Source organism: Scardinius erythrophthalmus (genome assembly GCF_964197995.2).
Source record: "Scardinius erythrophthalmus genome assembly, chromosome: 7".
Taxonomy (NCBI): Eukaryota; Metazoa; Chordata; class Actinopteri; order Cypriniformes; family Leuciscidae; genus Scardinius; species Scardinius erythrophthalmus.
In genome coordinates this window covers 7,147,954-7,172,199 of record NC_138227.1, presented here as the reverse complement: position 1 = coordinate 7,172,199, position 24,246 = coordinate 7,147,954, and the positions used below count along the sequence as shown (strand labels likewise).

Below are 24,246 nucleotides of genomic sequence, written 5' to 3'. Positions count from 1 at the left end.
ATGCCTTACTGTATGTATTCATATGCTTTTATCTGGCACAATGTATATAAAACAAAGCAATAAACACTTAAATCTTATTCCTGGATTCTCTTTGTATGTTTGTTTAAAATGGGGTTATAAAGAACATTTTCATGAATGGTTCTACAAATAATCTTATAAAGTGACATGAAGAACTGTTATAGGCTCTTTTAAGAACTTATGAGGCGGGTTCTTGCAGTACCAAAAAAGGCTCTTTATGTCACATAAACAAGGTTATTCAAGAAATCTTTCAGTGAAAGGTTCTTTTCACTGTGAATTTTTTTTTTTTGCCACTTTTATTTTTAAGGGTGGACAGTGTCTCAAAACAAGATAAAAATAAGCAGAGATGAGATGAGGAAAAAAAAAATCACAAGATATAATCGGAATAATCTCGTCTGATTCTGAAATGTTGCCATAGCATGTAGCTACTACACATTCAACAGTTCAACCAGCTCACCATAACTTGTTTTCAACACTTTTATTAATCATATGTACATATGCTCTCATTGACAAATGCGGAACAATTAGTTCATGACATCAAGTCTAGATTATTGTAATGCTCTACTGGGTGGTTGCCCTGCACGCTTAATAAACAAACTACAGCTAGTTCAAAACGCAGCAGCTCGAGTTCTTACCAGAACCAGGAAGTATGACCATATTAGGCAGGTTCTGTCAACACTGCATTGGCTCCCTATTATACATCGTATACATTTTTAAATATTGCTGATTACTTACAAAGCACTAAATGGTTTAGCTCCGCAGTACTTGAGCGAGCTCTTAACGCATTATAGTCCGTCACGTCTATTGCAATCTCAAAATTCCGGCCAGTTGATAATACCTAGAATATCAAAATCAACTGCTGGCGGTAGATCCTTTTCCTATTTACTGCCAAAACTGATGTACTCGTTACATCATAAGAAGAATGGCGTCTACGCTAATATTAGTGTCTTTGTTTATCCCGAGGTTTTCCCGCAGCCTGCCAGATCCAGGCCGTATCCAGATCTGATGAAGAACCTTCGCCTGGACCCGATGACAACGCAGAGCTGAAGTGCCAACTAGTCTCTCCCTATGGAGGATCCCTTTACCACTATACAGATAAAGCGTTGTCGGGAAAATTAATTTCGCGTACTTTGTTTAGACTTGGTTTGTAGGGAATTCCAAACCTGCGCACATATATTCAAACACATAACTATAGAACCAATTCTTAATGCGCATGTGAACACCATCAGCGTTTCTCACAGGTTCGCGTTTAAAGTCTATGTAGAGAGAATGGTGTCGTCTTAGCGGCCCCTAATTTAATAACTAATGATCGTTGCGACGGAAGCGAATCAATTAAAAACTAACTTTAGCTTGAGAATAACTTTATTAAAGAACTGCTATAAAGCCAAAACAATCTCTGTTACCTTAAATTATACGTTTATCTCTGTAAAGCTGCTTTGAAACAATCTACAGGGTGGGCCATTTATATGGATACACCGTAATAACATGGGAATGGTTGGTGATATTAAAGTCCTGTTTGTGGCACATTAGTATATGTGATGGTCACCACCCATCTTGAGGAGTTTGCCCCCTCACATCCCTGTACATTGTTAAAAGCACTATATAAATGAAGATGACTTGACTTGACTTGATATGCATTGTGAATTGATAAGTCATGATCTCAAGAGACGTAGCCAAAATCTGATTAGGATTTGTTAAAATTTGGGCTGATCGATTGGAAATAATTTTGTCCAGGATAAAGAATAAACATTATAATATTAAACATTATAATATTAAACATTAGAGAGTTCCAACATCTTTATCCAAGCTGAACTATAAGGTGACGCTCTTCAGCTTCATCCACAGTGGAAGAAGTACTCGGCCTCTGACTGATCACCTGAAGGAAAAAGATGTTGACATTAGTACAACAATGGAAACATGGATTAAATCTGAATAAACAATGTGCATCACTTGATCAAAGCATTCAACACTGGCATATTAAATCTTACTTGTTTGGTAGTAATCGTACACTTTAATCACAGCTGGCTTGAGATTCTTCACTTGAAGAACCTGTTTCGTTTGTATCTGGAAATTCACTGGAATATTTTGTGTGATCTACAGGAGGAAACAAACTCATCAGTCATGGACATTAAAGACATAAAGACCTAAAACATAAAATCATATGAATGTTGCTGTTTTCTCACCTCCTTCAAATACACAATGACACGATCATCTTTAGAATCGACCCGTTCCACAGGTTTTCTGTACGTTCTGGCAGAAGTTTTAAGCTGTGGGGAAAAAGTGCTGGTTAATTTCTAAAAAGAGAAACTCTAGAAATTTGTACACATTTTGTGATGAATCACTCAAACGCACCATTGATGTATCAGCTGTGAATCCAGATAAGAGTTTAATATCCACAATGACCATGTTAGTCCTTTCCTGTAGACCATCATATCTGGAAAAGAGCAAATGAAAAGGTTCTTAAATGCCTCATATAAATGTAAAAATAAGAGAGAACAAAAGCCAGTATAATTACCAAGACACATGCAAAGTTTTAATCACTCAAATCACTCATAATGTGTCAATAATAAAAATGTTGTATCTCAAGTCAGTGTGTAGTGTTTTAACTACTGAGATACGCCGTTTCAGCTTATATTGCTTTTAAGGGATACAATTATTGACTACAGGGGGACTTTAAATAGAAATTCTCTTACTTGACAGTGAAGTTCAAAATGAAATTTTGTCCCAATGTTTTGCAATCTCCCTCAATCTTAGCATCAATGCTCAATGTTTTAGCTTCAGTTGGAGTGGGAATGTTGTAGAACTGAGCCATCTGAGAGAGTCAACACAAAGAAAAACACATTCATAAATCATCTCACAGCAGAATAACCAAAATACCAACACTTTGTTGCTGTCAGTGCATAAAATGCCAAGAAAGAAATTGAGTGTGAGTAAATGAAGCTGAACGCACTACAGACCTGCACAGACACACAGGTTGAGCCCTTCACTTCAATGCTGTATGTGGCTGTAAGTTTCTGCAGCTGCTTCTCCTGGTACTGTAACGTGTTGTCCTGATTGACATTAAAGTGGAGAGTGTCTCCTGCTGACCGTACCGTCACTGTGCTGGAGCCGTCAGAGCTGAACACTTTGGTGGCGTACAAAGACAGAGCCTGAAGAGCCACCACTGTGTCCTGGGAAATAAATGTGTTCAGTAATGCCACTTTTACTCATTCACACCAGCAATAATGTGTTTGATTGAAGAGGTTTGAGTAACCTGTGTGGAGGAGAATCCTCCATAAGCATTCTGCTGCTTCACAAGCCAGCTGACAATCCTGTTAGCATAGCGCAGATCAGCTGTAGTGACTGAATCTGCAGTGAGAACAGCAAGCAGCACATATGAGCTGATCTCCACTGCCAGAGAATCAGAGTCATCAGCAGAGCCAGACTGAGACCAGTGGAGAGAAGAGCCTTAAGGACAAAAGACACACGTGTAACTCAAGGAGCATGATTAAAACAAAAAGGTAACACTTTAGAACACTTTTTAACATTCTAGTTACTACTATTATTACACGGCTCTGTGGAATACTTGATTCTGATTGGTCAATAGCACCATCCAGTGGTGTTTTATTGCTCGATAACAACCGCTGAAAACACAGGCTCATCCGGGTTACTGAAATCAGCAGCGCTATACGCTTGTTAGGAATGGGTTTTCTTCATGGAAGTTTTGCTTTTGGTGAGCTAATAAAATATTAAAACTCAGTCGAATCAATATTTAAAGAGATACTTCACTTCTGGAATGATGAATGTGTATTTAAAATGGGTCATTTGTGTAGTAGATGTACATGTAGTAGAAATTTGAATTTGGAGCCTTCTAGACTGAGAAAAGGCAGAAAATGTATTTTTGGCTTATGTGGATGAAAGACAACAACTCGCAGAATGCACTTGCTTCGCTGCCCTACGAGGCCACTCCCAAGCCACGCCTACTGGTAAGAGCGCGCAGTTTAATAACTAGGCTAGGCTACTAGTTGACTCGAAACTTAAAAGATGCCGTTTTATTGTGAGTCTCCGCGACGAGTCTGCACGGGATTTGGAGATCGCCCAAAATGTCCGGGATTGCGTTCTACAGTCGCCATTCATTATGTTTACTATGGCGAGCAGGACAAGGCTGAAGGCCGCGGGAGAACGGCGCGAGGCCGGTGGCGTGATTACTGATGAGCGACACCTGTGAGACGCACCAGTCTCATTGGCTATCACGGAGGAGCGGGAATATTCTTAGCAATGCTAAAACGCACATCAACCGATCACTTTGTTTAGCATTCATGTCAACAATTTAGATTCACCAATCGGAATGAATTCTGTTAGACTGAATCAAAAGGTGTGCATATAAACAATGAATGGTGACTGCAGAAAGCAAAAGCCGAATCCCGGACATTTTGGACAATCTTGACGGCCGGACATGCCCAGGAAAAAGAGGATGGTAACCCCTACTACTCAGCTTTCTCCACAGAACAAGAGCCTGTTAGCTTAGTTTCCAAAAAAAGATGGCTGACACTATTTGTACATTCTGTGAGTGAGATCCCACCCTCTATGGGCAGGTTGAGAACATGCAGAACTAGCTCCTACTACTGGTGCTGAAGATTTTATTATTTAGAAAATAAGTAATTTAGCTGTATTTTTTGTACACTATTATTTCCTTTCTGTCTGTGTGTGACTTTGGCCTGACTTTGGAACCTGAGAGCAGAATGTGTTGTTACAGCAGATAATTCTATTTCAGTAATGTTACATGGTACAAAACTATTTCTCAAAATACCTATAGAATGTATTACCATCTTTGGGACAAGGATGTAGGTATATATGTTAAGCTGGACACTGCTTTACAGGGTCTTTCTCCAGAAGGGCACTCGGCTTTGTTTGTTAATAAAGTCTAATATTTCTGGCATCAAAAAATCTCTGAAGTCATTTCCCTGAAAAGAATTAAACTACAACACTGGCTAGTTTCTAGCCTCTGGCCAAAAAATACTCAGATGATGCAAAATGACGATTTACAGCCACAAATCAAAATTACTGATTTGAGATGATTATAATTTATTAAAATTAATTATTTATGTGGTGAAATGCTGTATAATAAGTGGTTTGACTGTATACCGTATCTCTTAAATGTCAGTCTAGTTTTAGTACTCTAGTACTTGTCGCGCTAGCAATAGCTCTCAACGCGGAACCTTTAGTGTGAATCAGATCAATATTTCCTGTCTAATTATTTACTTATGTGGCAAGTAGTCGTGTAATAAGCGGGATAATGCATATCCAGCCAGTTGTTATCTCAGAATAAACCCCTTCTGGCTCTACTACTACTACTTTTTAAAACTCACAGAGCACAACAAAGAACTACTGTATACAGGTTCATAATTAAAGGATAATTCTGGTATTTAGCACTTTGAGTCTATTTTCTAGTTTGTTTTGGATGAACTAGAGTGGTGGACACAGAAATTTTGACGATGGGTCCTGTCTCGACTTTTTGACTCTTTTAGAATCGCCTTTGACCGCTTCAGAGTGGCTGGCTACGGGCATGCACGAACATGTCCTTAAAACAACCCTTAACGTTCGTTTTCAAAACTGCAACTCACCGAGTGGTTAGTGGTGTTCGTTGATGATTAAAAACAAATATATCGGCGCAATGTATGATTTCAATCCGTGCTATAGTGGAACTATTTTTTCAGATACCTCACAACCGCGTATAAACTTCCGCTCGATATTTGAGTCTGAAGCGCACTAATATCAACGATCAATGAGTCCTCCAACAGAAATCAATGGGATTTTACAAAATGGCAAATAAAACACGACAGAAACTGTATTTCGCTACGCTACTTGTTTGGGAACATCAATGAACATCACTAACCACTCGTTGAGTTGCACAGTTTTGAAAACGAAAGTTAAGGGTTGTTTTAAGGACATGTTCGAGCATGCCCGTAGCCAGCCACTCTGAAGCGGTCAAAGGCGATTCTAAAAGAGTCAAAAAGTCGAGACAGGACCCATCGTCAACATTTCTGTGTCCACCACTCTAGTTCATCCAAAACAAACTAGAAAATAGACTCAAAGTGCTAAATACCGGAATTATCCTTTAATGTTAATAATCCATATTGTATAATAATAATGGTAATCCACTAGTAATTACTCAAGTGTTACTACATCCTTCTAAAGCAACTACTAATAATTTGGATCAGTATTCTAAACTGAAGATCATGGGAACACACTAGTAATGACTAGAATGTAGTTACAAGAATGTTAATAGTGTGTAACTAATTTGTTCCTGCGTAGCTATTCATTAATGATGGAACAGTTTTCTACAGTGTTACCAAAAACAATAGTACGGTCATAAAAGACAACAGAAAGTCATCAGAAACAAATCTTTTACCATCTGAAATAGCAACATCTTCCAGTTTCTTGAAAAGCTGCTGTCGAGTGTCCGTGTCTCTAGCCAGACTGAAAGTGTAGGCGAGCAGGGCAGTGGTGTAAGTGTTATTGACATTCTCAATGACGGACCTCAAGCATGACAAACCTTTACTGACGACAGGATCCTGTGACAAAAAAACACAGAGGAATAGACGCTGTGAGTGTAATTTTTCTATGAGTTTTTACCATGTTTCCTACAGATGAACTTACTGTGACTGCAGTTTCCAGTTCAAGCAATGATGCAGTAATGTAGGCAGTCATGGTCACATCATCATTCACCCCACCCTAGAATTTATTAGAAATAAAGGATAAATAAATCAACACACTCAAACCACTGAAGGAAAGTTCATCTCTAGACAAACTGTGATGTTGGCTTAAGAAAGTCTGAATAAAGACGATAGATAGAGATAGATAGAAGATGACAGACCTTCATTCTGTTGTTGAACAGTGTTCCCTGTTGGATAAAACAGCCGTCTGAATCCCGTCTGCTTATTAACCAATTCTTTGCACTCTGAATAATGTTTGGATCAATAAATATGTATTTCTGAGCTTTGCCAAAGGACCTCAGCACAAAGGCAGTCAACCTGATGGTGTGGAAGATATAATTAAAGTCATTTGAACTGAGACAAATTTTTAAATGTGTTTATTGGGTTTATTTTTGTCGATTACCTTGATATTATTTCTGTTAAACAAAAGTAATAGTGAAAATATATTTACCATGTATTCCCATCACCATAACCAAATGCACTGTATGATCCATCCGAATGCTTGTAGTTCATTTGTCTTTGGTATCCTGTTTAGTGTGATAATGGTTAACACTTCAACAGTTTGTTTGAGTGTTGAATAATGTATAATTTGGTATCAATCCGTCTCAGTATTTTCTTGACATGATTTTGTCTCTCACCGCTCTGCAGGAAGCCTGTGGCTCTCTCTCGGATGGCCGAGGTGAGCTGCTCCGTGTTCTCCAGATACTCCAGAATGTAAATATTGGGAGAAAGAAGAGCCATGTTTTGCTCTCCACAGCCGTACGGCATCCGTAATAATCCATGAAGGTTCCTCAGTGCATGACCCAATATGTCGCCTGTAAACCATACACAAATGACACTCACTACATTTTATAAGTCTAAAGCCAATCTCCTCATTTCTGCTCATGTTTGGAAATGTTACCAATGACTGAAAAAGAGGATCTGGCTGATCCCTCTATCACATCTTTAGGAAGAGTTAGAGCCACTTCCTCTGAGAGACTGTCACCTATGAACCAGACAGACAGAAACACATCAGTGATCAGCAGAGTAACGCTATAAACATTATAATACCACCTGAAGACCCAATAATAATAATATAATCACAAACAGGAATTATTGTGATTCAAGCACTTTAGAAAAGGGGAGAAAATAGCCACAATTTCAAAATTTTGCACAGCTGAACAACTAAACTACAGTTGTCATGAAAGGCTGACAAATTTCAACTTTCTCAATTAAAATGTCTGATACATATGCCCTCCACAATTATTGGCACCCCTGGTAAATATGATCAAAACTGGCTGTAAAAAATAAATCTGCATCGTTTATCCTTTTTATCTTTCATTCAAAAAATTTGCAAAATTCTAACCTTTCATTGAAGTAAAAGAATTGAAAAGTGGGGGGGAAATCACATTATGAAATAAATGTTTTTCTCCAAAACACGTTGGCCACAATTATTGGCACCCTTTTATTAAATACTTTTTGCAATCTCCTTTTGACAAGATACCAGCTCTGAGTCTTCTCCTATAATGCCTGATGAGTTTGGAGAACACCTGACAAGAGATCAGAGACCATTCCTCCATGCAGAATCTCTCCAGATCCTTCAGATTCCCAGATCCATGTTGGTGCTTCTCCTCTTCAGTTCACTCCACTCATCAGGTCAGGGGACTAGGACGGTCATGGCAGAAGCTTTATTTTGTGCTCTGCAACAAATTTTTGTGTTGATTTTGATGTTTGTTTTGGATCATTGTCCTGATGGAAGATCCAACCACGGCCCATTATAAGATTTCTAGCAGAAGGCAGACAGGTTTTGATTTTTTTATCTGTTGATATTTGATAGAATCCACGATGCCATGTATCTGAACAAGAAGTCCAGGACCTCCAGCAGAAAAATATGCCCACAACATTAAAGATCCAACGGTATATTAAATTGAACACATGGGGTGCTTTTTATCCTTGTGTTCACCAAACCCATCTAGTGTGTTTGCTGCCAAAAAGCTATTTTTTTAGTCTCATCTGACCACAGAACCCTGTGCCGTTTGAAGTTCCAGTCATGTCTGACAATTAAATTTGCTGGAGTTTGTTTCTGGAGGAGCGAGGAGGATTTTTCTTGAAACCCTCCCAAACGGGGATGTAGGTTTTTTTTAGTTTTTTTTTAGGCTTTCTGACCCCAAGACTCAACTAATCTCTGCAATTCTCCATCTGTGATCCTTGAAGAGTCTTTGGCCACTCAAACTTTCATCCTCGCCGTGCATTAAGACAGTATAGACACACGTCCTCTTCCTGGCAGATTCGTAACATCTTTAGTTGATTATAACTTCTTAATTATTGCCCTGATGGTCAAAATGGGGATTTTCAATTCTTTAGCTATTTTCTTACAGCCACTTTTTATTTTGTGATGGTCAACAATCTTTTGCTGCACATCAGAACTATATTCTTTGGTTTTACTCATTGTGATGGATGATTAAGGGGATTTGGCCTTTGTGTTTCCTCAAATTTAAACTCCTGTGAAACACAAAGTCATGGCTGGACAGTTTCATGTTCCTAGTCACCCTGGTGTGCTTAAAAAGGAAAATATTAATGGGAATATACTTCAGAGATATTTTTCTCGTAAAAAATTCTAGGGGTGCCAATAATTGTGGCCAACGTGTTTTGGAGAAAAACATTTATTTCATAATGTGATTTCCCCCCACTTTCAATTCTTTTACTTCAATGAAAGGTTAGAATTTCGCAATTTTTTTGAATGAAAGATCAAAAGGATAAACGATGCAGATTTATTTTTTACAGCCATTTTTGATCATATTTACCAGGGGTGCCAATAATTGTGGAGGGCACTGTATATATATTTTAGCTCCCTCTATTGGTCCTCAAATTTGGTGTGTCCTCAAAATGTCCTCTATGCAATGTGTACTTATTTTCATGAAGTTGGAGTTTGTGTTTAGAAGACAAAGAGGGTTGCAGCATTATCAGCGCTTGTACACCAAAACATATGAAATATCTGCAGACTAACCCTTTGGACACAGTAACCAGCTGCGAGTCTCTGTCTTTTCAGTTCCTTCCGCCTGCAGCAGAAATCAATCACATCAACACATCATACATAAGCAGCATTAAGATCATGAGTAAATGATGACGTGTGCTGACCTGTACGAGCAGACTTCGTGTGACCGTGTCAATGCGTCCTCTCTCCGGGACGCTCACAATCTCATTGTCACACACAGTCTGGGACGCCTCTGCCTCTGCACTGACTGTAATATTCAAGACTCCTACAACACAAGACATACGTGAATATACAACTGAGAAACAGACGCGTTTCCATTACCCTTCAAATTGTCAACCAAAATTATGGCGATGGATGTTGGTAGGTTATATCGCAGCCACCGCACTAGTCATTATTTTTAATTGAAGGAGACGTAGACGTGTTATCCAAGCATTAATGGCAAGGAAAGTGCCTTTACTTAGGAGCGAAATATTTAGCAAAATATTCCTTTTTCGAACAGCCTGAAAAACCACCTCATGCAGGCATAAAAACTACCAACATCCGTTGCAATGATGTTTGGAATGACTTATCGTTAGAGGGAAAAATAACGCTTTAGTCGCATAGCATCGGTTAACGGAAACGCCATCATTTTGCAATAGTTTTTAATCGACATTTCAAAAACATCCCAAAAGTTTTGTGCAAATCTGTAATGAAAAGGCGGACTGGAAAACTCACCAAGAACAGAGGGAGTGAGGATCCATTTAAAGGTTTTTCTTCCATTAGCACATAGACAGGATGAATACTGATCATCAGAGGAGGCTTTGAGAGTGTAGTCTGAGGAAGGAGCTGGAGTCACTTTAACCTGTCAATCAAACACACATGATTAGTGGCATATTTGATATGATTTGATTAGAGTGCGTCTGAAATCTCACCATGATGCACTTGGACAGATAGTTGAAGACAGTGGCCTTCAGCTCAAAGATCTCCCCGCGGATGATGGAGTAAGGCAGAGAGAGCTCTAGGAAGAAGGGCTGGAAAACTGTCAGCTGAGCAGGAGGAGCCAGACCCAGACCTTCAGAGGACAGGCAGAAGGCCTCCGTCTCCCAAGAGGTGATGGTGTCAGGAACCGTGACAGGAACCTGAGCTGATCCAGAGTCCCTGTGGAGGAATTACAACAATAGGCATATTTGATTCTGACTCAGCCATTTTTCCTGTAATAAATGACAACATTCAGCACACAGATGATGAAAAAACTGGATTAAGAATCTGCAAAGCAAGCAAGGTATTTTCTGTCCTGTGGGCGAGAGGGGAGGAGATGATGTATTAAATATAAGATATGATGTTAAATGTACTGATTATGCTTTAAATACCCCACTTCAGCAAGTTCCCAGAGCCACGTTTCTGGAAAGACAGTTCGAATTGTCACTGCTGGAGAATCAGGTGTTGAATCAGTTTCAAATGTACCATCTATTAAATAATCTGGATGAGGCTGTTGCCTTTCACGGACATAAACTGAAAAAAAGTGATATTTTGTAGTTTTAAGTGAGATGTATGTGAAGAGTATACGTCAAAAGGATCTATTCTATATCCAGTCATAAGTAAATATAAAATGGAAAGCAGATCATTATTTTAATACACATATTTTCACATATATTAAACGTTTCAGTTTATTTAGTTTTAATATTTTAAGGCTGCAAAAGTTATATAGTTTTATAGATGAGTTTATCTTACCAATATTAACACTGATTTAAAGTTCACTAACCCCCCTAACACATCTCAATAATTGTGGAATTGTGTGAGTTTCACAATTTCACAAATTCAATATATTTGATTTTTTTATATATATATTTAATAACGAGCACCAACATATTAAAACATTACAGCTTGGACTGTAATAACAGTACATGTACCTACCTTTAATACACTCATGGAGTCGCACATAAAAATTCGATGCCATCTTCAATCCCACTTTCTTCCACATGGTGTAGTACTCCTGAAAAGAAGTATAAGGATTAAAGAAAAATGAAATAAAAGAGAGCGCTGCAGTGATGGCTTCTTTGTTGGTGTATTTACTCAGAATGAATGATAAGAGAATATGCATATAACAAAAGCTCAAAAACATTACATTCTCAACATGTATATAACTTTTTTCACAGTAATGACTCGTTGTAGAAATAAGTGACTTTAAACATTCCATCACACTAGAAGGAATAAGAAAAATATGATCAACAAGCTATTTAACACTCTCTCTGTACAGTTCTAAAAACATACTTTAAAAGTATGTACTCTTTTTGTGAAGAAAAGGTATTTACTTTTGAATGTGTAGCAAAAAAGTAGGCAAGCTTTGGGACATACTACTTCATCATCTTCATCGGACGGATCTGTCGCGTGCATCCTGTCACTTAAACTGCCCTGTTAATCATCTTGTTACAGTTAAAATCCTCTATAAATCTAATTTAATTTCCTACCGTTTCGGAGAGAAATGTAGTAGCTGTAGCACGTTCATCTGCCAGTGGGTCTTTCATGGAGACTGTCCTCATGTGTTTGCAATTTGAATATAATAAGGCATTTAAAAGTTGTGTGCGCTTCACCAACGGACGTCGCTCAAATGCCTCTGGGTGCAATTGGATAGACCTAAAACCAATGACAGCGATATCGTCATTTTGTAAAGCTCGCCTCAATGTTTCTGATTGGTGCCGCGATTTCGACGGATTACAAATGGGCTTGAATGAGCTCTTTGCCAGACTGCCGGAAGTTGTCTGGGTTTTCCCAGGGTACAGTTCTCATGCTCTAGCCCCAAAATGACGTGTGGCATTTACAGCTGGTAATAACACTATAATCTCATGCTTTTAACAAACAGAATAAAACAGAAACAACATCATGTACTCTCATACACTCAAATAACATTGACATAATGACCATTTATAATGAATAGCGGGCTATCGCGCTAATCGCGAAACACTCATGCTAACCATGTGCTCAGGCATACTAAACTCATGACACACTATTAATATAGTAAAAAACAACTACTTTAAACACACACAACTCATCAGTATTGCATTAACAATGTTTATACTCAAAACCAAAAGGAGTATAAGGAGTTACTCAAAAGGAGTATAAGGATTACAGTTATTTGGGGGGAAATTTTAATAATTTCATTGCAAGCTGATTTAAGGTGTGCCCCTAAATTTTCTGCTTGCGCTCCTAACATTTTCAGTCAGGGGCTACAGCGCTCCTAGTAAATAAAGTTAGGCCCTCTCCCAAATGGAACCATAGACAGTATATAAACTGGACACAGCGACCCCAGGTTTCAACAGAGAAAAGTGAAGCAAATTAGAAGCACTCACTTCCTGATGGCTGAGCATACTGCGCAGACTCAAACTGAGCTTGACGACGTGGATGTGACGTGAGCAACCTGTCTGACAGTTGTAAGTCTTCTAGCAGCTGTGCCAAGCGACATCTGAATAATTCCCTTCCGAATCTCGCAGAGACGGAGAACGTGAGTATTAGCTGTCCATGAGCTAGGAGCAGGAGCAACTTTATGAATCTCTATGGGCTTCTCCCTTGACTTTATCAGACTTTATGCCTCCACGTCCCCCCGATTGCATGCGAGCTTCTCTTCCTGTCTCTACGGTAATTTCCAGAGAGTTGTGTGGTTATGACGCAATCATTAGCCTGTTTTTACAAAAACTGCTTCTATGGGGCCATAACGTAAGATATAAGGTAATGGAGCCTTTTATACATTGTCGTATTTCTTTAGAATTAAATAATGGACAAATGGAGTCTTTAAACGCCTCAGATGTAAAGTTATTCGCTGTCAAAATGATGCCAAAATGAATGGGAGTCAATGGAATGATAACAGCAGGTGATGGCTTGTTAGCCAATGGTGGCCCCCCCGGGGGTGGTACGGAATTCGAGAGCTCGATTACCCCCCTGAATGGAAAAAGCACTAAGCACTCGCGGTCTGAGTCCACACTTTCGTGACGTAATGCCGCTTTGACCAGGCGCGCAGATGGCACTGGGGACGGGGGGGACATGACCCCCCCAGATTCATAGTGACCCGATCCGTCCCCCGCCCTCACTATCCCAAACGCGATCAGTAAAAATCGACAAAAATCGGTAAAACAGGGGATTAATCAGTGTTTTCGCTATACATTATGTGTAGGCTATACACTATACATAAACGTGTTTTTGCAAAACGGATATAAATCCGATCTTCAATTCCCGCGCTTGGCGCGCTATAGGCCTATGCCTATTTAATGGAGTGCACGTCACCGAAAGTAACCAATATGAGCTGCATTTTATTGATCATCAGCTAAAATTTCTAAATTAAAGACCGCAATAAGAGAGAGCAGTAACAGCCCTGGTAAGATCATTTCGTTTCTTTACTTATAATGATGATGATTGTGTGTTAAGCGTCTGTGACTTACTTTCACTTTGAGTTGCGATAGTTTGCACGTTTGCTTGAGTTCAGCTTCTCGTCTGCGGCGATGCTGTTCCAGTAGCATCGGCATATTTGGCTATAACATTACATATAGCCTATAACACGCTCTCACGCGTTTATTTTTTAGCATTTTTGGGAGGAGTAAAATTTACATATATGGTTTCAACAACCATACATTACACTTGTTTGTTCAGTTTCGTCTGGGATGCGGCCCAGACCTCCTGAAGTGGTTTGAGCGCTCGGATTCAAATCTGTCTCGAATGCGTTTCGGAGGGCATTTACACCTGGTCTTTTCACAATCGGATAGATATCCGATCATAGAAAACGCATGAAGTGGCCAAGTGTAAACAGCCCCTATTTCTAAACTGAGCCGGTGATTTTCTGAACTGAAAAAAATTTACTGTATAAATGTCATATAAAGGTGATAAAGAGACAAAAAAATCACCTTGTTTTTTCAAAAACCAAACAATTAGTATTAGTATTATTATTTGCACATAGGTTCTTTGCTTTTTTCGTCATAATGATAGACTTTGTATGCTGAGATAAGCAAATGTTTAAAAAAAACATACTTTGCTGAAGACATGAAGTTTGTGGTGGGTGATTGGCATACTAGTCAAATTACACAAATTACGCAAATAACGAATTGAGTTTAAATCATTTCCTGACAGCTTGGTCCCCCCCCCCCCCCCCCAGTTAAAAAATCCTATCTGCGCCCCTGGCTTTGACTGTCGGGAAGAAGTCTGCTGCGGCAAAAGTGCGCATCAAGGGTCGCAAATCAACCACATGGGGGCGCTCGCGAGCACCCTTCTGAGATTTAAAAATGACAAATGGGACACACTACAGTCTCACTGCAGTTCAATCCACAAGACCGAAAGTGCACATGAAGTGCGCCATTTGGGACAGGGCCTTTGTTGGTGTATTTACTCTCAGAATGAAGCACATCACGGGCGCGTGCACCACCCACTTAAGTGTGCGATGATGTAATCATGCTGGTATGCCAAGCGAAAATAATTAATTTAATAAATGCAAATAACACTCTTTTTAAACATAAAGCACAAATAAGAAATCGAACAGTATTTAAAAGTATTAGAAAAATTACATTTTACTATATATATATATATATATTATAAAGGAATTGAAGAAAATGTACGAACATAAACAGCTTGTACTTACTATATTACAATGGCAATGATGAACCACAATAAAAGTCATGAAAATATCAATTACTTTCAAATTTCAGTATGACCATGAAGGCTTTTTATGCATTTACTTACACATGTGCAGTATATACTCTCCCAATCATTATCTACTGCACTGCCACACATTTGTAAGGGATAATCCACGGCTAGCCAAGCATTAAAGGATTTTAATGCACGACGTAGAGGCGAAGAACCACCCGACGCGAAGCGGAGGGTGGTTGCCTCTACGAAGTGCATTAAAATTCTTTAATGCTTGGCTAGCCGTGGATTATCCCGCTTATACCTTGGTTATTTGCCAAGTTAAAAATAAGTTAAAGCTGTAACTGATGTTTACAGTGTAATTTTTTAACAGACGTGTAAAAATGACGGTTATTTCTTAAGTTAAGGCTTGTCAGTTCTTGCACTCCGTCCGCTTTAAATAAAGTAGAGCCATCGGATTGCTTTTATTTGAATGAATTCACATTTATTTAAATTCATTATTAAAAGAGAGAGACAGAGAACTGAAAGAGAAGGAACAGAGAGAGAGAGAGAGAGAGATGCGTGCGCGAGTTACCTGTGTGCGTCTCTTCTTTAAAGTCTAGCAGCTACAGTCCCCTCATTGCTTAAGCATATAGCTAACTTAATGATTCTTTAATGGATTTATTACAATTATTTATGAATGACAGGCAACACTGAAACAAATTAAACGATATTCAAAAATCATCCATTTAGCCTACCAAACCTTTTCATATGCGTCTCTCACTCTGCTTGCAAGTGTATCTGTGTTACTATGGTTACCAATGTAGCGGATTAATTTCGAACTGTAATCAAACTGACTGGAACTACCTGTGCATTAAACGGTTTTACTGCACACCTTCCAGCCAATCAGAATCGAGTATTTAAACAGCCCATGGTATAAAATCCAACTGTTACCTTTAAGGATTCATAAGCGATTGAGTATTTCCACAAACGCATTTTCCAACACTCGTCATCTTCAACAGTCTCAGGGTAATCTGACTCCGATTGCACTGGCAGCAGGTTGAAGATCTGTGACGGGATCATGTTCACACACTATCAGTATGATTTCTAAATAATACATGTATTTCTAACAAAATTTTATTTCCAATTTGGTGAGAAAGAATTGAGATTAATGCTAAATTTCCTGAGATCAAAATGTCAGCTGATGGATCATAGCAGCAATAAGTAAAGTCTGTTATCATTAGATTCCCACTGTAGATTCCCACTATGAAGAGACACATTTAATCAACACTGAATCTTAAAGCATCGAGACCTTGTCAGCATCCAGACGTTCTCCTGACTTCAGGATCAGGACGCTCTGATCTACAGCACTGAGGCCACACAGTGAACCAGGCTGAGCTGAGAGCTGGAGAGTGTTTTTCTCACCGGGAACTGCTTTAGCAGGAGAAAACTGCAGAGATACCTGTGACATACAGGGAATAGGATTTATTTTAGAAATAAGTCAGTAATGCAGTTTAAAGAGGCTCATTTCTAAAGCTACAATGCACACCTTGTTTTTGAAACACTTTTCAATGTTGAAATCTTTGCTACTGGCCACAACCGTTTCACTGGGGAGAAAAACACAGTACGCCAGAATCTGCATTACAGGAGCCAGATCTAAACTAATAGACAGTTTGAACGATATTGAGCCCCTTGCTCCATCAGAAATCTTCACTTCAACCTTCTCGTATCCATGATGAACAATCACTCCTCTGGACAAGACCTGAAACAGACAGATGACACTCTGATAACAAACTGACTAGTGCAGCCAAATAATACTGTTAAACAAAACCATCTCTGTGATAATGTACACACTGCACATGTTCTCACCATATAGACGATGTCAGTTTTAAAGTTTTTAATTGTCTCTCCAACAAAATAATACTTGATGGTGACTGTAAACTCAGAGTCACACTTTAATGGTTGTTTAGTATTCTCTATAATCAGTTCACTTCGTGATGGGGTGTATGGAGTGGCAGGTTGGAAGAGCTTGACTGTTTTTTTATCAGCAACGATGTAAGGCGTGTCGTCGTGTCCAAAACCACGGACCTCTTGATAGACACTTGCCTAGATTACAAAAAATCATAAATAACTCATGTAACTAAACTCTTCATGCAATACAAAAGAAAATTAAGTGAACACAAAATATCTTACTATTAGATCAATATCACTTTTAGAATGATTGGATGTATTAAGAGAGAAGTTGGCCAGTCCATCGCTGTCTGTAGTGAGATTTAGGAGCAGTTTTGTGGACCAAGTGTGACCCTCCATAAGATAAACCTTTTTGCTTTGAATTGGTGCACCTTTGAAATTTGAGAGTTTTATCTGTTGAAAATAAGATTTTGAAGGAATCAATTAAGGAATAATTCCATACATATCAATGGTGTTAAACTGAGACAAACGGATTTTAGACTTACTTTTCCTTCAATAACTGATCCGTGTTCATATGTTTTGGGCAGGTCAGTAAATGTGACTTTACCAATTTCATAAGTGAGAGATAAATAATCAGATTTTGTCATGGTGATCTCTGTAAATAGTCAAAACACCTACATAAATATTTATTCAAATAAAAGTAAAATGTCAAAAATGAGAAATATAAGAAATGTAGGTAACAGAGATCTGACCAAATTGAACAGCTCACCTGTTCCTTCTTCTGTAACCATTGCCTCAACATGAAGATACTTCTGCTTCGCACGCTGTGGATACCCGTGGAACCAACGATCTTCTACCAGTGTGACTTTAAAAAAGACTGATGCATCTAAGGTATGGATGGCACAGCCTGTCTTTTTTATCTAATTATAATGAATGAACACAAACATAACTATTAACAAAAGAATTAATACATAGATAAATGTATTAAAGATAATGTATTAAAGATACAGAAAAGGTACTGTGTTTCAACTCACATACCTCAATGGTTTCCTCTAAACACTCTGAATATGTAAAATAAAAAACGTGGGACCGTAACATACTGCACACTTTCACCCGTGATTTACCAGGTACAGGCTGTCCATAAGTGTATCTGTGAAAAAGGTACAAGCAACTGATCTACAGCCCAGGGTTGAGTTAAGAAACTAATATATTAGGATGGGGGGTTAAAGTAAGAAACTGACCCAAGAGTTAAAAAAAATAATAATACAATTAAAGGAGAACTCCGGTCAATTTTAACATTGAGCTAATTTTTTTGTAAATTTAGAGTGCTGTCAGTACAGAGAACAACGACAAAAATCGGTGTTGCCTACATCGTGTTATCCTCTTTTTAAAATTTGCACCCTGTTGACTTCAATGGGGCAAGTTTTAAACCTGCTTTTAGCCTCTTAACATCCTTGATGTGTCATTACAAGTGCACAGCCATGTGAGTGATTCCTTCAGAGTGAACACGTGAATCTGACTGCAGTAGATGTGAAAGATATTAATAAAAAAGATACAATTTCAGCCAGCGCACATACCTGTATTTACATCCTGTTTTCGGCTGAAGTCCACAGTAGTCGCTTGTCGAGTTCGGGCGCATGATCTCGATGCGCGTGAACTCGACAATCGATTACTGTGGACTTCAGCCGAAATCAGGATGTAAATACAGGTATTTGCGCTGGCTGAAATTGTATCTTTTTTATTAATATCTTTCACATCTACTGCAGTCAGATTCACGTGTTCACTCTGAAGGAATCACTCACATGGCTGTGCACTTGTAATGACACATCAAGGATGTTAAGAGGCTAAAAGCAGGTTTAAAACTTGCCCCATTGAAGTCAACAGGGTGCAAATTTTAAAAAGAGGATAACTCGGTGTAGGCAACACCGATTTTTGCCGTTGTTCTCTGTACTGACAGCACTCCAAATTTACAAAAAAATGAGCTCAATGTTAAAATTGACTGGAGTTCTCCTTTAACAATTAAAGGAGTCATAATGTAGAAATTTCACTTTTCCACGAGAATCAATGTATGTTATGATTGCATAATGATTGTACACTGGCCGGGAAGCCGATATTTAAAAGTGAAGCGTTTGTTTACCTCAGGGTTTGTAAAATAGGCCACGTGCACGCGCACGAAAAAACGAGATTTTGATTTCTTCCCCCTCTTGACGTCAAGACGGGGGAGGATATACCAAATATGGACACCGCAAACCTATGCCGCGGGAAGCCCGCCCCTCTCCCCCTCTCCCCCTCAGATTCAGTTTAGTCGACTCGAGAAAGACGGAGAAACCGAGTGTAGCCTACACCTGAGATGCTCTGTGGGTGACTGCCACAAACAACATGCAAATGTGTTTTATCTACCAAAAACGGACGAAACTATCAGGGAACAGTGGAGGAAATTCATTTTTAATGACGCTGTCCCAACAACTCTTTCAAGTGGCGTATCGTTAGGTGTGTGTGCTAAACATTTTACACCGGAATCATTTACAAATTTGGGGCAAAATCAGGCGAACTTGGCCTCGAAGTTCCGTTTGGGAAAAGGTGCCATCCCAACCATCAGGGACTTGCCAGAAATTGAAAGGTAAGACTGTGTTTTTATTGCTCTACTGTGGTTAACAAATAGCAGCTAGCTGCTAATGCGGCTATTGTATGTAACGTTACCTTCGAGGTAAACACGGGGAATGGACTCTACGAATGCTAGCCACATCTTTCCACTTTGTTTTACACTAGCAGCTACAGTAGTGACGGTACAGGAGTCCATGCTCAGTGGCTAAAACTGTTTAAAGGGGTGGTTGATTGCTATTTCACTTTTTTCATTTTAAATACTGTGTAATGTTGCTGTTGGTGCATGAACAGTATCTGCAAAGTTGCTGCGCTTAAAATTCAACGTAAGCGGAGATATTGTCTTTTATAAATCAGGAAGTTTAATGCCTACAAAAACGTCTCGAATGGGACTACAACGAGATACTTCCCGGGTTTTATACGTAACTAACCCATACATTTACATCCACCCTCCCTCCGGAACATGTTCTGCTGTCGAAGAGGAGGAGTTATAGTGGAGAGCTGTAGCTGTCAGGTCTTCTGTGTTCAGGCTTCCTACAGACGCTGTAGTTCGTCAACAATGGTTAAAATTTAAGTTTGGTTATGTTCCTGACAATTACAATCGTAGTTTAGCTCTCTGTGCTGCACATTTTACGGAAGACAGCTTCCAGAATCTACACGAGTTCAATGCCGGATTCAACAAGAAACTATTACTACAACATGAAGCAGTTACAGCTTTAAAACCAGAGGCCACAACCTGCAAGTAAGGTTTAATCATTTTAAATGTATTTGCCTGTATAATTTAAGACGTAATGTTTTAGTTTTATCAAGGATGTAAAAAAATGCCAGCGCTGGCTTTAGTATATGACAAACGCGTACAAACATTTTGGACCCGAATTTGTAATATGTACAAATTTTGTAAACGTATTTTCCATGTATACTTTATGACGTAATTTTTTTATTTGATCAAGAACGCAAACCAATGCCAAAGCTGTTTGGTTATAGTAGCTAGTTAGTTCGATGCTATTTTGTGTGTATAAGACAAACGTGTACAAACTTCAAAAAATTATCGCAACAGCAAACTTCAGCTGCTGTTATCACATGTACACCTAAAGAAAACGACAAACTGAGTAAACTACCGGTAAGTGTTGTGAATAGTTAAACGGTTGTTCATTCTATCAATAAAACAATATCTTTAAAAAACGGTATTACTCAGTCATGTATTCAGTTATATTAAATGTTTAATCAGGGGGAAAGCGTATCTCAAAAGCTAACAAACAGCAGTAGCATTTTCAAGTAACAGCGTATGGAAATTCTTTGAGAGAATAATAATAAAATAAAATAAATTACCATTCAGAAACGTTTAGTAAGAGCCGTGTTTGCGGAGGTTCTGCTTGACTCTCTTCATCACCGCTCTCTGGGTCTGATTCTGGCTCAAACTGATGAGGCAATATTGACACCATTACATTTGACCGGAGCACATGCAACTGTCGCCCGTAAAGGTAATGGGCGTGAAGATTCCGGACGCAGTTTAGCCAATTACAACACACCGGCCGAACTAACCAATCTGAGCTCATTGCCTCTTTCTGAGGGAGTGGTTTCATAGAATCAGGAAGTCAACCGGTCGTTCAAATGACAGAGGAGGAAGCGGCTTACAATAAAGGTGAAATTTATGAAAAATAAGGCGTTTTTTAACAAACGAAACACGAAGACATGTTATATTGCAGCCCATAAACACAATCAAGCAAAGAAAAAAGGCAGTAAACCACCCCTTTAAATGCAAGTAACTTATAACATCACGTTGCATGTCTAAAGAAGAAAAATATTGAATGTCTAAATAACCACAACGTGAAACAAGGCAAAAACACCACATGATAGTAAACGTCTATCTCAAAGCCACTGTAAGCTGATAAAAAAAAAAACTACATCTCCGTTAATGTAATCTACATTAAATAAAAGGTAAATTTATGTGGGAGAAAATAGCAACACACATTTTTGCTCGTTACTGATGTTAATGTATGTCTCAGTCAAAATGATTGTCTTTACCATTCAGAGACATCTTGATGTAGACGTCCTTCCATCGACTCTACATCTTCATTTTCCAGCTCTGGTTCAGAGTCCGGCTCAAACATGTACGGTTGAATTCCATATGTCGCGGCCAGGTCGGGTTCATTGACAACTTGCGCCATGATGTCAGTTTGTAATGATGCTGAAGTTACCTGCGGTGTCAACCCCCCTCCTTCCTGCAACCAATCAACGCACCCCTCATTTGCATTATTATAATGACCGTCCACGACAGCCAAAACATCGCATCAGATCTCGCGAGACAATAATGCCTTTAGAAATAAGGGTCTGAGGGGCTCTGTGTTTATTTTTTTTCCACTTTTCTTTTTTAGAAGTGCCTGAAAGACTATAATAGAGCATTGGGTACCAAAGTTAAAACAACATTATGACTCCTTTAAATGAAAGTGTGAATGGAAGTGCACTTTGCTTTTTTAATGCAGAAAAAAAAGAAAGAAACCACTCACTTTCCGCAAACCTCAATTCTCAGTTTCTCCTCTTCAACACTTAATTTATTTGGGATTTTTAGAGTAACTTCAAACTTAGGCAAAACTAGAAGTCAGAAGGCAGAAATCAGAGTTATTAGTACTCAATTTATATATTAAAAATTAAAATATAAACATATTATTGAAACTCTTCCCATGCAAAACTACAAATTGTCTGTTCCCTTTCAAGAGAACTCGTGCTGCGTCATAAGTTACGACACTATGGGAGCACCTCTGCGTGATTGCGTCTTGAAGCACGTGTGAAATCAGTCCAATGATGTGGCGGAACGTCATAGGCGGGAGACATCATGACCTGGAAGGTATAAAGCACCCCTGAACCAAACAATGTCAGCTTCTGTTTCTTCAGCAAGCGGTCTGTGTTACTCTATCTGTCATATTTGGGGTTGTGTGCCTATATATCAATATATATTTCCTCTCTCAGGATCAGGAAGCCCGCTCTGCAGTTTCTTCCACCCCGAGTGAGGGCCCGGTGCTTCAGTTATCTTCCTCTGAGGAGGTTGGTGTACTGAGAGTCGATGCAGGAGAGTCTGAAGATTCGCCACTTCACTCTCCTGGGTACAAAAAGCTAGTGAAGGTTATCACTCGTGCTTTGTCAAAATAAAATATCAATTGGCCAGCAGAGAAGTAGGACTTTTTTTTTTTGGGGGGGGGGGGGGATTTAGTACTTGTTTATTTAGCTACTCATTTATTTAATTATTTAATTGATTGATTTTATCACGAGGAATGACGTGTGCAAGATCTAAATCTCTGTCAATCATTTTTTTTATAAACAATTATTGATAAAGCGAATTTTTGCACAGTATTGGAAATATTTACATTTTAAACCATGAAGGTGAGTCAGTGGTTATCACACAAGCAATGTGCATACTTTGCTCTAGAGTTATGGTGGTGAAGAAGTCTCAAACCCCAGTCAATTAATTACTACAGAAAGTGAAAGCAAAAACATTTGACACTGCATTAATGGTTCATATTCTTTCAGAGACGAGGAGAGCTGAATCTACTTCAACGTGCTGATAATGGTATATAGGCCTAGGCTAACTGTCTTAATTTATTTTCTTAATATTTCTCTTGTGGCCCATAAGTAGTGAAAAAATTAGAAGAGAAGTATTTCGTTTTAATCAAGTTGTTTTTTAAATGAGGAGTAAGCTAATCTAACTAATCTTTTATTTTCCTCGCAGCTCTTTGGTAATGGGGTGATGCGCTTTAAAAATTTTCGGGGAAAACCTCTTCTGATCATCGTCTATCGGCACAACCTGGCACGGTGGTTTTTGTGGGGCCCTCCAACAAGCGCTTTTGAGCGATCTTTCCCCTGATTCAGCATCATCCCTCAAGGCCCTTACCTAGGCTTATGCAGCAGCAGGTCAGTCTGATGCACGGCTGCATACTATGGGCATTTTGCAGGCATAACAGACCGACCTGCTTAAAGACTTTGATGAGGGGGAGAGACTTTACTCAAGCCACTGATCTGGTTCTACGGGCTACCAAGGAGAGGGACAGAGCTATTGGCCATACTATGGCAGCTCTGGAAGCCTCAGAGAGACATTTGTGGCTTAATCTAACATTAAAGAAAGTGACAAGTATATCTGTTGGATGCCCCGCTTTCTCCTGTGGGACTCTTTGGAGACTCCATTAATTCAGTAGTCGAGAGGTTCCAGAAGGCTAAAAAGCAGGTGGTGGCATTCCAGCAGGTCTTCCCTTGTCGATCAAAGGTCTCAAAAGGCTGCTGGGCGGAAGTAGCCCCAGGCACACTCAAGCTCTTCGTACAGGGCGCAACAAAAACAGAAAGTGTTGTTTCTCGTGCCCCGCCGCAGAAAGAATGGGGGCAGGGTAAGCACTCAAAGCCTCAACCTGGCAAAGATAAAATGGATCTGAGGAATGTCATCATTACGCTTCAGCTAAGAGGTTCTAACGCCAGTGTCAG

At 39.1% G+C, this 24,246-nt stretch overlaps 1 protein-coding gene across 1 annotated transcript; it reads right to left on the bottom strand.

The window, feature by feature from the left end:
* Positions 1–472: 472 nt before the first annotated feature.
* LOC308693304 (alpha-2-macroglobulin-like) lies at positions 473–22,366 on the bottom strand. Its single transcript, XM_081370119.1, has 28 exons — positions 22,287–22,366; positions 18,217–18,328; positions 17,948–18,098; positions 17,724–17,833; positions 17,461–17,631; positions 17,137–17,373; positions 16,817–17,029; positions 16,580–16,729; positions 16,222–16,335; positions 11,581–11,659; positions 11,037–11,178; positions 10,599–10,824; positions 10,402–10,528; positions 9,831–9,952; positions 9,700–9,751; positions 7,615–7,698; positions 7,352–7,528; positions 7,165–7,240; positions 6,875–7,031; positions 6,658–6,732; positions 6,410–6,572; positions 3,272–3,465; positions 2,976–3,188; positions 2,712–2,830; positions 2,371–2,452; positions 2,202–2,285; positions 2,007–2,112; positions 473–1,894 (listed from the first exon to the last, which is right to left on the bottom strand). The coding sequence occupies exons 2-28, from the start codon at positions 18,274–18,276 to the stop codon at positions 1,854–1,856; spliced, it is 3,525 nt and encodes a 1,174-aa protein (XP_081226245.1). The 5' UTR covers positions 18,277–18,328; positions 22,287–22,366; the 3' UTR covers positions 473–1,853.
* Between the last annotated feature and the right edge of the window lie 1,880 nt (positions 22,367–24,246).